Here is a 14,812-nt window from a genome sequence, read left to right as displayed (position 1 = left end):
AGCTGAATTAGCACGTTCGGGCCATACGGAAGAGGATCGAAGAAGTGCGACTACTTCAATGATGGAATTACGAGCTACGAGAGGAGTGGAAACTGAGGAGGCAATGGAGCGTGCGCAAAGAGGCAATGAAGGTGCTAGTGACCTTGCCTTAAGCTTAGAGGGACGGGACAACCTTGCTAGGGCAATGTATCGAGAGCAATCAAGAGTGAATATTCAACAAGTATTTGGTGAGCAGGCGCTGGCGGACATGGATTCATCATCATCTTCCACCTAGTATTTGTAGCCGAGGCACGCATTAGTGAGAAAAGTTGGATTTGTAGCACAAGAATCCATTAATGAGCAATATTCCATTTTTGTGTCCAAGTGTGTTCTTATATGGTTCTCTTTATTAAGGTTTAGCAGGTAAATTAAACTTCTTTCCGCCGAGAAAGTGTGAACCTTGGGGTGGCGGCGGAAGAGCATGCACAGGATGGATTCCACCCGGAAATGGGGGTTTTAGGCTCCCATTTCCGCCACCCTCTTGTGAACCCAATGTAAGTAACCCTTATTTTAAGGAATAATTTTTCATATATTTTAGTTATGAAATCGGTATGTAGTAGAGATTTTGGAAACAAAAACCAAATAGATTAAAGAGTTGTCGTTATTTTGATTGGTTGAAAAATATGTTTTTTTTTTGGGAAGCAATGAATGTGAAGATAGCATTTATGATGGATTTGGACGAGAACCATTACTCCTGAGTCCTAAGTGCAAATGGCATTTATTGATTCATCAACAAGATCGACAAGACTGTCCGCAAACACATAAATCTGTACAACACAGTATTAAAGACAGATCGCGTCCGCAAGGAAAATCATTGTATACTGTGAAGAGACCCTGGTTCACCTCTCTGTGAGAACCATTCTGCGTTAGCCATCATGGCGTTGCGAGCTGTTGCCATTCGCCTGGGCGCCAAGCGCGCAGAGACATTCTGTCGCGGAGTGCAGTCTCGAGCTTTCAGCGATGGGAGGGTTCTCAACGAGGAGGAGCGTGCTGCAGAGAACATGTATATAAAGGTATGATTCCTTTTCACCCTCGCTTGCTTTGCTCTGGTAATGTAAGGGGTAACATGCGTTAGAGGAAAGAGAGAAATTGCTTGGTTTGTCCCCTCTGTGTATCCGCTGCGTGCAGCAAGGAGTACGGAAAGGCCTTTCCCTGGAGTCCCGCTGGTGGTCTCCTCTCCTCTCCAACTCCAGGCCTTTCCCGACTGGCATGAGTATAGCCAACAGCTTCAGCCAGACTAGTAACAGGAACAGCAACAGCAACAGCAACAGCAAGACGATTCCGAATATGGCAGCGGCAACCAATTTTTTTTCAAAACACCACGTCAGCATTGTGGGGAATGCATTCTGCAGGGCTGAGTCGGCGACATCTCCTGCATTTTCTGCCAAAAGAAGGCTTCCTCATTGTACGGCTGAGATCTCTGCTCTGTCGACCAGAAGCCACGATGGACAAGGGGAGGGAGGTTGGGATGTTCATTCCTGTCGGTCAGACGACTGGCATAACCACGAGGTTGTGGCAGAATGGGTGGACCAACACTCCGTTTTTGACCATCCATACCTCGCTCGGAGGAAACTTTCTCATCTGGAATGCAACAGATATGCAGCATGTCAGCAATGGCTGGAGCTGAAGGGGTCACTTCTTGACCTGCGGTATGAGTGGAGACCATGATGGGTTCCCCTTGTGATCACTTCTTGACCTGTGGTGCCAACTGGCCACAGTTATGGTTTTCCCTTGTGATTGTGTGCCTAGCATCCATTTCCATGTTCCTGCAAACTTCTCAGAAATTATTTTCAGGGTTTTGATCCTGTCCGTCTGGTTATCTACTGATTTCATCATGTGTGCCAATGCAGGCTTTGCGTCCTGGTTGCTGTGTCTTGCAGCATATTTCAGGCATAGTTTTTTTTCCTGCTGTTGTGCTTTTATACTTCCTCAGAGACTGAAAGTTCATTGTTTTTTGGGGTATTTTGGCATCATGACCTTGAACTTTGAAGTCTATACGTGTTTTGTAGTAGTGTTTTTGTGGTGATAATCATCCTTTCAATGTCTGGATGGTGTGTTGTCACATGGAATGCACTGATGTAATTGTCAATTAGTTTTTTTTCCTTTTTACTCTGAAGGGTGGTATATTATTTGAGGCGCTCCGCTACGAACTTGGATCTGTACGAGGGGAGGCCAGTTCAAGAATAGAAAAAAGCATTTTAGGGAGGAAGGCCGTGTATCAACCTGGACAGTGCACTGGGAGACAGACGTCTGGTGAAGAATGATTGCTATTGTTTACATTTATAGGTTCAATTACGCTTTTCCACTCCTGAATTTACTGTGCTGGGGTTGGAGTCAGAGATGCACCAGCCTCTAGTTTTGCAACTCTGCCATATAGTCATTTGATTTGACTATCACTGGATAATCATCAACATTAGAAATAGGGTGATTCTTCCGTAGAACACTTGTGCTTGTGTGCTAGGGTTTTCCAGAGATAGGAGGAAGAGTGAGACGGAATCACAGATACATCACACATGAGTCCTAAACTACTACACTGTATTATGTACAAGAAAGAAGTAATACAACTGAAATTCAAGTACAAGCTGTGGCTGAGAATGAAGACCTCAAATGACAGCCCTGTGACCTACTGTACACTCCTGGCTAGCACTTCGCCTATAAAGAAACGCTCTATGAATCCCAACAGTGAGGAAAGTAGATGAATATGACGATTTGGCTACCTATGCATATATAGCCGTTCCCCCTCTAGGGAACAGGGGAACGCCGTTCCCCAGTCTTGGATGTTCCGAAACGTGGGGGAACGTTCCGGAATGTTCCCCCACAAGGAATGGCCAGGGGGAAACATTCCCCCATGTTCCTCCACGTTCTGAAACATTCCCCTTGGTAATGGGCCCAAAAACCCGTTTAAAACCCTTTTAAAACGGGCAAAATGTTAAAAAAAGGGCATTTTCCTCTATTTTTTCCACACTCAACTATGCATACATAACATTAATTTTCAAAGTTTTAGCCTATCCTACTTAAAGTTCCATCATTTAAAATGACCATTTTCAGAATTCCATTAGTTTATTTGCTAACATGGCATTCCCCCATTCGCGTTTCCGTTACGGGGGGCCAAAACATTCCCCCCGTTCCCGTTTCTTGGTAACTAAGATATATATGCTCCAATGCTCCTAGTTGGCCTACCCATCGACTGCTATTTGATGTCTCGCTCTACCCTGCATACTCGTAGGTGTGTCACAAAATGGCAATTGTGAAGACTCTCCCTCAGAGACCTGGCTGAAAACTTCCTTTGTTGGTGCCTATGGCCTTTGGAAATGAAGCACCCTAGGTGTGGGCTCGACCCAAGAAATGAAAAAAGCCGAGACGCGCACACATGCATCTCCTTCACACTCATCCTCCGGTTTTGAAGTAGCATGCTCTTAGACTGCTCCTCTGGTTTGAAGAAGCGGCCGCCTCATATTGCTCCTCCAAGGTTCTCAGAAATTCCTTCGCGATGTGCTCGGTGGAGTCACAATAAATGCACTATCTAGTAGCCATCCTGGTGCAACGCTCTTCAGGGTGAGATGCATCACCAAGGCTCCCCCACTTGCCTTGTCCTTACCATCCTTGGCCTTGGACTGGCTACTACTCCTTGTTGAGTCCTAGACTTGGAACTCTCCCGCATCTCGAGGGTTGTAGCAAGACGAACCACATTTGAAAGATCATGGGACCGATGTGCATGAACGTCTGTGTGCAAAGACGGCTTCAAACATCCACAAATCACTGAACCTGCTCCGACTGACAGACAGTCCTTGGGAGCATGAGCAAAAGCTTCCAAAAATGAGCGAGATAGTTGATTATTGATTCTGCGCGTTTCTGGATAAAACGCTCTTAGTGTTTCTTCAATTCACGCTGGTAATCTATGGGAATAAAGTGCTTCAAGGCCGCCTTGCGGGCGACAATCATCCCAGCAAGTGGTACCTAAGGTGGTCTTCCCACCACGAGAGTAGCACCCATCAAAGCCATACACACCAAATGGAGCTGGAAAATATCTGAACCACCTATTGTTGCCAACGTGGCGGCCATCTCACGGGTCCAATTGGTGACGACTTCTCCGTCTATCTTCCCGTTGAACTTGGGAGGCTTCAGAAGCTTCAATAATTGAGCTCGTTCCTCATGAGGCATGGAGGAAGAACTTGACAAACCGGAAGTCCCCTCGATGTCGAGCCGGTGAAGGCGAGCGGGAACTATCCCGGTGTCACCAAGTTGGTCCCTTCACTAGTCTTGACCAGTGTTTCGTACATTGATTGGAGCCAAGGTGTGAACGGGGATTTCCACAAAAGAAGCTGGAGCATTTACTGGCAAAGTTTGGCTTGAAAGATGGCCGCAAAAGATAAGTAGCATGGATTTTTATTCATCAAAGTGACTTATAAGGTTTATAAGTTGGTGTGTTCACACATCGTTAAGGACGGGCTGATTATATTATTATTTTTTTATTTTTTATTTTTTCCGGGAGAGAGATCCTACTAATAGTTAACATTACAACTCGCTCAACGTCCCAGCCACGCTGGTGTCGTGAGCTACAAGATCATCTACGCGGCCCTCTGAAGAGGGCGACGAGCACACAAAAAAGAGGGGCTACACTGGAGTCCTCCTGGGAAAGGCGGCCAGAACACGATCGACGCTGACCACAGCTCCGTACACGCGTCCATATCACCCATGCATATGCCCATACAAGTCTAGGGCTAACCGTACATCTGAAAAGCAAGTTGGAGAAGGTGTTGATGGCGAAGAAGAAGCTCTCCATGATCATAATGATGCCCACACACACTCCACAAACTCCTTCATGATGCTACAAAAGTGGTTCAAGCCTTTTTATACTTGGGAAAGCCTTGCTTTTTGCCAAAATGTGATGCTTTTGTCTTTTACTTTGCTTTTGGTCTTTTTAATAGTAAAATATTACTTAACTTTAGTCGAAAGTTCTTGTTTTTCTTTTCTAGCTTTAGGGCCTTGCTTTTTGGCCCTAGAGCTGCTTTTTGAAAGATTGGCTTTTAGCTTTTTGATCCGGCTCAATCTCCTCTTTCCAATGGTGCCCTTGGCTTGCGGTCAACCCGGTTTGACTTTTGCTTTTTGACCAAGAATGGTGCTTTTTGGTAATCTAACCTTATGGACCCTGTCCCCATGTCTTCTTCCACCTGTCTGGTGTCCAGGCATGGGTTTTATCATGTGAAATAGAGCTAGGAGGGCCAAACAGTTACACATTCTCCCTCCACTTCTTTGGTATGTGAACATAGGCCTCTCTCCCAAAAATACAAAAATGGGAGACATTTGGTTTCTTGCCAAAATAAGCCTCAAATGGAGTCATCTTAGGTATTGAAGTTGTCGGAGATCGGTTGAGGGTATGGATAACCCTAAGTAGACGAGAAAGATCGCAATGCTCCAACATTGTTCTCGCCATCTCCACCACGGTCTTGTTCTTTCGTTCAACTACTCCATTCTCTGAAGGCGACCTTGACAGCTCCCGCTTGATGCCAATGGCCATGCTCCGCACAAAACTGTACAAAAGCATTAGAAGAAAACTCCGCTCCTTTGTCAGCCCGAACAGTCTTCACCAGTAATCCAGACTCCTTTTCCACCATAACATGCCAATCCTTGAACCGAGCAAAGGCTTGGTCCTTCTGGGTGAGAAAATAAATCCATGTAAACTTGCTACAATCATTCACAAGCAGCATGAAGTACAAGGAACCTCCCAAAGATAGGGTCGGCATAGGTCCACACAAGTCAATGTGTACCAACTCCAATGGTTTTTCGAGCCTGCCTAGTAGCTTGCTTCAGAAAAGACTCCCTCTGCTACTTCCCACAGATGCAAGAATTGTAGTGTCCTTGCTTACTGCCAACATTTGAAGCCATCCACAAATTATCGAGCTGAGTACCTGTCAGAGAAGAGAGTGCTGAGAGTTGGTAAATCCCATTCTCCACTCCGCCTTTCCAAACAATGTGGCCTATTGCTTTGTCTCGGAGAGCAACAAAATGCTCATCAAACTCCACCCGCATGCCAATCATGCAAACCTCATGCACTGATAAAAGATGAAAGCCAACAGATGGAACATAAAGAACCTAGGAGGAATGCTTCCCCCCTCTGCCATCGGGAAATAATTCCAACCTGCCCTCACTGTGAATGGGGATAGTGGATTTGTCACCAATAAAGATGTGACCTGTCTGCCTTCAAAGATCGTGTAATAACTCTCGGGAAGGAGTCATGTGCTTGGAAGCACCACTGTCTAGAATCCACTCCCGAGTATCCCAAGCAGTGAGATCAATTGTCTCCCTGCTCGAAGAAGATGAAGCTCCGGTGTCCATAATCTCCAAATGCACAAAAGTTGGAATCTTTGCAGCTGCAGCGGAGGAATCGGCACGTTTCTCGGTGCTCTGTTGAGGACATTTCCTCCAATAAGTGGCCCTTCTGGCTAGAATGGTTATAGGTCCGCTCGGCCTTCAAAGCACCACGCTCTGAGTCGGGCTTCTTCTCAGAAGACTTCGCTGGTGAAAACTTCCCTTTGCTCTTGTTGTTGTTGTTGTTGTGGCCTTTCGACCGTTGGTGAGTCAAAGCCTTAGAATCTCCGCCCTATGGAGGGTTCGTAAATCGCTCTTCCTAGTCCAAACCCATTGGCATGAGCTCCTCCCATGTAATGGTGCTGAGCCTCCCACCGGTGATCAAAGAAGAATAGAAAGCTGAGTACTAAGGGGTAAGATGAGACAGCAAAGTGATGGCCATATCCTCTGAAGATATCTCCTTCCCAGCCTGAAGAACCTCTTGCTGAAGAGCTTGGAGTTTGGTGATGTGTTCTCTCATCGTCGAAGACTTTGCAGGATTCATCACTTGCATCTGCACTTCCAAGGAAATTCTCTTCATGGGTGATACCCTATTGTACAAAGAAGCCAAGTGCTGCCAAATCCCTCGGGCCAGCGTCATGTGTTTGATGTGATTGATCACTTGGGGTGTGCAATTAAGGAAGATGAAAGAATGCACATGGGCATTGACACGATCCCACAACTGGGCCTGAGCCTCCCGCTCTTTCCTAGTGGATAGTGAAAGCTCCTCCTCTTCCAACTCTGGCCTTGGAACTCCAACCACAATGAAATCAGCCAAATCATAAGACTCCAAGATAGACTCCATCATTACCTTCCAGATGCCATAGTTGGTCCTGTCCAACTGTTGGTCCATCGGGAATGTCAGGAGGGTGGGTGGGAAAAAAATTTGAAGAAGAGGCTGCAACTGCTATGCAAGGTGGCTGACCAGCAATGATGGCCGCCTTCTACTTGCTTCTCCACATCCCAAACAGCCCAGAAATTCTCCAATCAGCACCAAAAAACAGCAAACCCTCAAGCTCTCGTTGTCTCTAAGTTTCAAGCCACCTGGGGCTCTGATACATTTCAAAACGGGCAGCGGAAATGAGACAAAGTACTGAGAGCAGAAGTACAGAAATGAAAGAGAGGAGAGGGTGGTATAAACTCTTATATACACCAGAATCTGGTACAAACTGAGTGGGGGGCCAAGGCATGCTATATATATAAAAAGGGCAGCAACTGGGCCGACAGTCCCCTGATGGGCCCACGACTGAAATATGTCTAGTCGACCAGCATAAAAACAGTCGGCCAGCATAGTATGAGGCGGCCAGCAGAAAAACACCAGTCGGCCAGGAGATACACGTCGGCCAGCAGGTACAGCAGTCGGCCAGCTCATACAGCCCCCCTACTCCTAGCAAAACTGGGAAAAAAACATGGACAATGAGGAAAAATGGAGAAAGCTCCTAACCAGGCGGACACACCCACAATAAAGGCCTTCACTCCCTACTGAGTAATATGGTACAGACAGGAGATGACTGCTAACACGTTTAACATAATGATGGCTTTTTTTTGGTCCAGTGTTTTAAGAGCCACAGCTGAAATGTTTGTCATAAAGTTGATTTAGTGTTGTTACTGTACTGTGCAATGTTCATGCGTTTTGAGAACTTGGAACAGGTGGTTGGGGGGTGGTTTCTGTCAAATTCTGGGAACCAACAGGGTGCATATGTAGCACATTCTTGCTGTTTGATACTCACCAGCTTATTTGTCCTTCCAGAAAATGGAGAAAGAGAAGCTCGAGAAAGCCAAGCAGGTTTAGCCCATTCCCTGGCTGTTGTTTTTAGGATGGAAAGTTTGTTCTCAGGCTTCAACCGTTTCATTGAAGTACGTTGAACAATTGTAGGAAACATGTTTGGTGTGCATCAATAGTCTGCCCTCTTGTAATCAAAGTCATAATTACACTGTCAGGGAATCAAACATGAGGAACCAGCAGCTGGGAGCTCTACCTCTGAACCTGGTTCTTCTTCGATTCCAGGACCTTCGACAGATTCTTCGAAGAACCTAGCAGTATTTGCAGGTGTTACTGCTGTTCTTGCCGGTGGTTGGTGGCTGGTTCGCCCCAGTTCCAAAAAAGAGGAAGAAAAGAATTAGCTCAGTGCTTTTGCTGTGCTGTTTGTTGTGGGAAAGCTAGACTTGAGAACACTGCAGGATTGAGCACTTCTGTTGCACTACCTACTTCTTAAGGACTCTTCCTCTACACATGTGAAACTTTCTCAAGGTTTTGGACAGGCATTGATCCGGAGGTTCTGGTTTATAGAGCTCTAGTCTTTGGTTGGGGTTGTTTGCAGCTTGCAAAGTTTCTTAACCATGAACTGGATTACAGAACACAACTTGAAAAAGGAAAAAGCTACTTGGCAGGTTGTTGTTTCGTCTTGTACTGGTTTTGAAGCATCTTTTACTAAAGGTAATAGCCAACCAAGAGTTCCAGAGCCAATTGACCTTACTTGTTTGCTGTTAGGTTTGGAGGACAATCCAGTAGATATAGGCAGTTGTAATGGAGTGAGGAATGTCGATAAGTGTACTGGGCATGCTCTTGAGTCTTCAGTCTCAATGTCCTGCATGTTACATTCCCTGCTTTTGGTGCTTCACTTATTTTATAACTGACTTTAATGGTGTATTCAAAGTTGTCAAGTCAAACTGCATGATGCAATCATTTCTCAAATCACGTTGAACACTACATGCCTTCTGTGCTCTCATCTCAACATAGTTTGCTCCCAAATTGGGGCTACTACTAGTTTTGCATTTGCTCCCTATTTCGATTGGCATCTTTGTTGTGATGTATATTACTGCATACTCTGTTAGTGGCCGTGTTTTTTGTTGAGGAAAGCATTTTATATGCAGTTTAAAATGTGTTTTGTCCTTACTGTCAATTCGAACTCATTCTTTCTTTGAAAGCATTGTGTAACAAGTGGGAAGTTTTCTAGAATGTAATACACATTCTCTGCAATGTCCTAGTCAAGTAGTGGATCGTTAATGTTGTGGAGAAGTGTTTACGTTAACAGTTTCTGCAATGGCTTAGTTTGTATTAATGTAGTTGAAAATCTTGCTACCTTTCTGTGTAATCTCTAATAGGTCTGCAAATATGTGCTTCTATGAGGTGTTTTCCTTGAGCCCTTGGTTCTCATTTTAAGAATAGGAGACGTTCTTTCTTTGTTGTATTGAACATAGCAAATCGCTTGTTTTTTTTTCTGTCTTGTTCCAAGAGTCTTGTTGTGAAGGTAGCTAGGCATATTTTGAGCAAGGATTTGGGCCCTCTGTGTATTTTGTTATAATATCCTCACAGGTTTAAGCCTGTCAATTGATATTTCTTAGTGTTTAATGTCAGTGCACGGTGTTCGTTGCACCACTATGTGAGTTGGGTTTGAGTAGTCAAAAGCATGAGCACAAATGTCTACTTTCACTTGATGACTAGATTTATGTCATAGTCATTAAAAACAAGAGCCTTCGATTGGTGTATATTTTATGTGGCCCTTCGAATGGTTTGGTTGAGGTTATTGTGCATGTCATTTATGTTTTGGTGGCAATGTTATCTCCTATTTGAACTTTGAGGATTTTTGACATCATGTCCTGAACACTTGTTACCCATTTTAGTGAGTACAGCCATGCTCTTAATTACACACTTTTGGGTGGCTCAACAACTTTGCTAGAAGATGAGAGTACTAGTGTGTAGCATACTACCATGGGATAACGCTCGTCCTCTTCTACCAATTGAGCTACTAACGTGGTTACAGAAAGCCTTGCTCCGTGTGTCGACACCTAATGATAATTTTTTGGCTCGAAACTTTTGGTGGTGCCCAAGTGCACACAATGCAAAGATTACTTTTATAAAACCTTACATAAATCCTTCTCACCATATCGGCTTGACTTGAAATTATAAAACTTAACAAGCATTTTGTCAAACCTTTTATTGTTCGTATAGCTCTGAGGTGTTCACAGGAAAAGAATGTCCGGATATCAACTTGAGTTCGAGAGGAAACCTACTTTTAATAAGGTCATTTAATTACACACTTTTGGGTGGCTCAACATAGTGTGGAAGAAGAGTGAGGGTGGCGGAGGAATGCGGAATCCAAAAGTCGGGATTGGATTTTTCGGGTGTGGTGTGGAGTAATGCAACTATGAAGGAAATAGTAATTCTAGTAGGGACCTTGATTGATACATGAGGGTATTGACTTTGTGATTACCCCATTATACACAATGTGCACAATAAGGTGTTGGTTTATGCCTAAGTTGAGGACATTGAGTACTGGTATGGTTTTGGAAGCATACAACACACTGTACTAGATTCCTTTGTAGCGCTTAGCTCATCAACTGGCATATGTGGGATTGTTGTTCCTCCTCCATCGATCCTGCAGGCATAACAAACACCTTTCCAGCCAAGGAATTATTTTTAATGGAAACATGAACACTTAGAAATCCCTCAGCTTTCGTAGTTTCGTACTTGTGCATTGGTTGCCTCAAGGTGCACTTTATCTAGAGCTACCCATGTCTCATATGAGATCAGGTTATGACTTGATCCCGTATCTATCAATGCAATGCTCGTTGCATGACATCTAGCCATAGATACTCCCACCCTGAGCCGTGCTGGCTTAATGTTTAGTTCATCTTCGTCAAGGAGAGTTAGTGAAGCGATGTTCACATGCAGCATCCTCTTCTGGAGTATCTGTTTGGTCTTGGTCTCTCTTGCCTTAGCCTCTTCTTCTTGAGCTTGCTGGACTTTTTCTTTTGCGAGCTTCTTTCATTGTTTTAAAAGATGTTCTTGCAAGAGCATCTCTTGGGTCAGTGGTCCACAATATTTTTTAAGCTTGCTTTCATTGACGTAACCCTCCATTTGTATGAACTCAATTGCCTCAATTCTAACTGATCCCTTAGGTGTGATCGTGGACACTCGGAAAGCTCCTAACCCTCTGTACTTAGTTTCTTTTTTCTAGTGCTCCCTACACCATACATGAGGACAAGGTCCCCCGTTTCTAGTTCCTTTTGTTTTAAGTTATTGTCGAACCAATGTTTTCTTCGTAATTTTTCGACCACAAGTCAATGTGACGTAATTAGTCTGGTTTCATCAAGCTTCTGTTAAACCTAATATTCGTAAACAAATATGTTCATTGCACTACAATGACATCTTCATCAAGACACTCCACAACATCCTCTTCATGATCAATACAAACAATGTTCATGCCTAATTTGTGTGCTACCATAGCACAATCTCCACATCCTACATAAAGCTTTACTATAACTTGCCCTTCTTTTGCATGATGCTTCAACATGCTATCCCAAAATTCATATCCATGTTGACATCCACTTGCAAAGAAGAACATTTCTCTAAGTTCCACGTAATATGTAACACCCATAATTACTACTGGGGAGAGCGTTCCCTTATCAAGAGTCTATTTCATATTGTCATCCAGCTTCATTGACCTAATCTACCATTTGGTGTTAAGCTAAGTGTTGTAGCACGAAAGCTTTCATAGATTTGCGCAAAGATCTCTAGGTGTTGTTTGGGATCAATATCACCTTGGTTTGATTTATTTTTCCTAAGCCATTCTCTTTCTACTCAAGCCAAAACATCACAAATTTTTTGGTTTTCTTCTTCATTAATGAGCCCATTACACTCTTTTAATCTCCCTTCAATACCCAATTTCAAAGGAAAACACTCGTCATGTAAAAGGGTAGGAGAAGGGTGTGTGTGTGAATGGAATTATGGTCCACTAGCTCACCTATTTAAAGGTGGAGCTAGAAGGCATTTGAGTGTGAGCCAAGGCCAAGTTGTATTCATAAGCAACTTAATAAACAAGATGTGTTCTTGTATTTTGTGGGTCTCTCTCCTTCACTCATCTTGATCTAGCATAAGAACCACGTTCTCTCATCAACAGGTGTTGTGCAAGAAGAGAGGGTAGCTAGTTCATCCATCTTTTGGGTTCTCATCCCCAAAATTCTCAAAGGATATTTTTGATCACCTCACTCTCTCGGTTTGGCCATCGGTTTGGCCCATCAATGTCTAGATGATAGGTAGTCTTGAGATCTAGAGAGGTTCCCATAGCTTTGAAGAATGAAGTCCAAAAATGGTATGTGAAAGAATCTCAATCATTGACAATCCTCTAGGCAATCCATGGAGTCTTAATATTTCCTTCAAAAAGACTGTAGCAACATCAAGGGCAACCACACCACCTTACAAGGGGCACTCTCCCTTTGCCTTCGTCAATCAGCAAAAGCCGACTCTCCTCTATCAGCCTCGACTTGCACCAGCTTCACCAACAATACCCGCCAGGCGGCAACCCTCAACTCACTTGCTCACCCAGCCTCCACTGTCCAGGCGACCACACGCCTTCACGCCAGCTCTGCAGAGTCACCTTTGAGCACAAGGTGGCTCCTTCTGTACCAAGCGGCTCCTATTCTTCTTTACGCTCTCTGCTCTACAGCGCTTTTTCAAGGCCGACTCCCTCTCTATTTGGCAGCCCTTCTCCTTTCTAGCCGTTGCCTGCTGAATCCCCCCCAGGGCGGTCTCTCACAAGGCGGTTTTTCTTTGTCTTTACACCCCCATCTCCTCGGCTCCAAGCGGCCACCTTTCCTGCCTTCACGCCTTCACCACGTTCTAGACAATCACAGTGGTGGCAGCCAATAGGGCCTCCATCTGGCTATTCCAAAGCTGGCCACTATTTAATGTATATATTTTATATTTTTTTTCCAAAGCCTCACTAATGGCCATCATCCCAACCTTTGTACCTTGCATCATCACCACCTTAGTGCTTTGCTTCACCTAGATATACGGCACCCACGACTTTCCAATACAACTCTCTGGATTTTTTTTTTGCTCTCTACTCGCGTGTATAGACGCGTCAACTTTGTAAAAGTCGTGTGTATATACGTGGATACTCTGTGAAATGCACGTGTATAAGCGCAGTTAAACTGACAAAACGTGTGTATAAGCCCTCGTATCAGCGTGTTTGACTGCCTCTATACACGCGCTTTTACATGCATGTCTCTGGCCTCGAGCTCCTATGACCTTGAGTTTGGGTCCCAACTGTTGCAGAAGTGTTGATGCGCTTAGGTCAGCAGTTGACATCTGTGGGAGATGTGTTTCTTTGGGAACTAGGCTAGATACTTGAGCTACTTGGGAGACAATTGATGGGGAATTTGTGGCGGAATCCTTATCAAGAGTCTCCCATCACATTGTCATCCAACTTAATGGGGCTAATCGGCAACAAGCTTGTGTTACGTAATCCCTGAAGAAATCATGACATTAATTGATCTTCGCTCATCCTCTCTCTATCCTCAAACCTCAGATTCAGGTGTTTCATCCGAGCTATATATTCGTGCATTGATTCCTCTTCATGATGATGGATGGCTCTTTCCTTGGGCTTTTTAATGATCTAAACCACTTGCCTAATTTACCATCAAGGATTAAGCTAAATGCACTAACACGGGTCGAGCTACCTAGCTCACCAAAGGTTTCACAAATCTATACATAGATCTCCAGGTTTTGTCGGTGATCACCTTGGAACTTATGCACGAGTTTGGTCACTTGACCTGGCTAGTCCCCCTACGATCTCTTGTTCCTCTACAAGCTCCCCTTTACCAAAACCTTCCTACTCTCATGGTTGTATGTATCCACCTTTTGGTCCTTCCCTTACCAAAACCTTCCTACTCATGGTTGTATGTATCCACAGTAGAGAGCCATAGGAGTACATGGTGGTGGAAACATTTGGAGCTACTGTAGTTCCCACAAATCTGTACAGTAGGTCTAGTGGAATTGATGGTGCATAAAGATGAGGAACTGTGGTGGTCTAGATCCCCGTTGATTGTGCTCACGACACACCTATGATGATAATGACTTCAACAAATCACTATGAGATTAGTGGATTGTGCTGATAGATTGCTAGTGTTAACATTTGACCCAGTGGATCAAGTTAAGGAATGACAAATTAAAAACTTGTATAATTGAAATTCCCATGGAAGAATGTTCAGATGAAAATTTCGGTCTAATGGACCATTATTGTGTTAAGGATATGAATGATATGATCCAAATGAATTGTTATTTGATGATGAGTTCTATATAAGGGATCTTTATCCCAGGATTTTGTTGGGTTTACCAGACTATAAAGAACCCCAGAATCAGTTGGATCTTAAGGGAAAGAGTTGTCCTCTAGTTTGCGAGATGAGGACATCTCACGTTTTTTAAGTGGGGAAGGATGTAAGATTCCTCCCTCCAGCTTTTGAGGTGTGCAGGTGTAAGAACCTCCCCTTCCGATCTTATAATTATTCCTCTCTCTGAAATAAAAGAAAGATCCTGTTTTACCTTGTTTTGGCCTAGAGAGAGAAAATGTCTAGAGGAGGGAGATAATTTAAAATTGAGATATTTTTTGATATAAAAATCCTCCTAGTGTCTAAAATGGTT

General features: G+C 44.0%; 1 protein-coding gene across 8 annotated transcripts; it reads left to right on the top strand.

Annotated features, from left to right (window-relative positions):
• The first annotated feature begins 722 nt into the window (after positions 1–722).
• LOC147627477 (uncharacterized protein At2g27730, mitochondrial-like) lies at positions 723–9,058 on the top strand. Of its 8 annotated transcripts, none has more exons than XM_086814388.1 (4): positions 746–1,052; positions 1,890–1,929; positions 8,138–8,173; positions 8,329–9,058. In XM_086814388.1, exons 1-4 carry the CDS (start codon positions 915–917, stop codon positions 8,340–8,342), a joined length of 228 nt encoding a protein of 75 aa, XP_086670514.1. In that variant the 5' UTR covers positions 746–914; the 3' UTR covers positions 8,343–9,058. The 8 variants fall into 8 exon arrangements, with proteins under 8 accessions (XP_086670508.1, XP_086670507.1, XP_086670514.1 ...); XM_086814386.1 differs by having other exon boundaries at positions 8,038–8,173; XM_086814385.1 differs by having other exon boundaries at positions 748–1,052; positions 8,138–8,244.
• The last annotated feature ends 5,754 nt before the right edge of the window (positions 9,059–14,812 follow it).

This window comes from Cibotium barometz, chromosome 20, assembly GCF_041138505.1.
Source record: "Cibotium barometz isolate CiBa-2024 chromosome 20, ASM4113850v1, whole genome shotgun sequence".
NCBI lineage: Eukaryota > Viridiplantae > Streptophyta > Polypodiopsida > Cyatheales > Cibotiaceae > Cibotium > Cibotium barometz.
The sequence above is the reverse complement of the archived record's forward strand: the minus strand, read 5'-3'. Positions and strand labels throughout refer to the sequence as shown.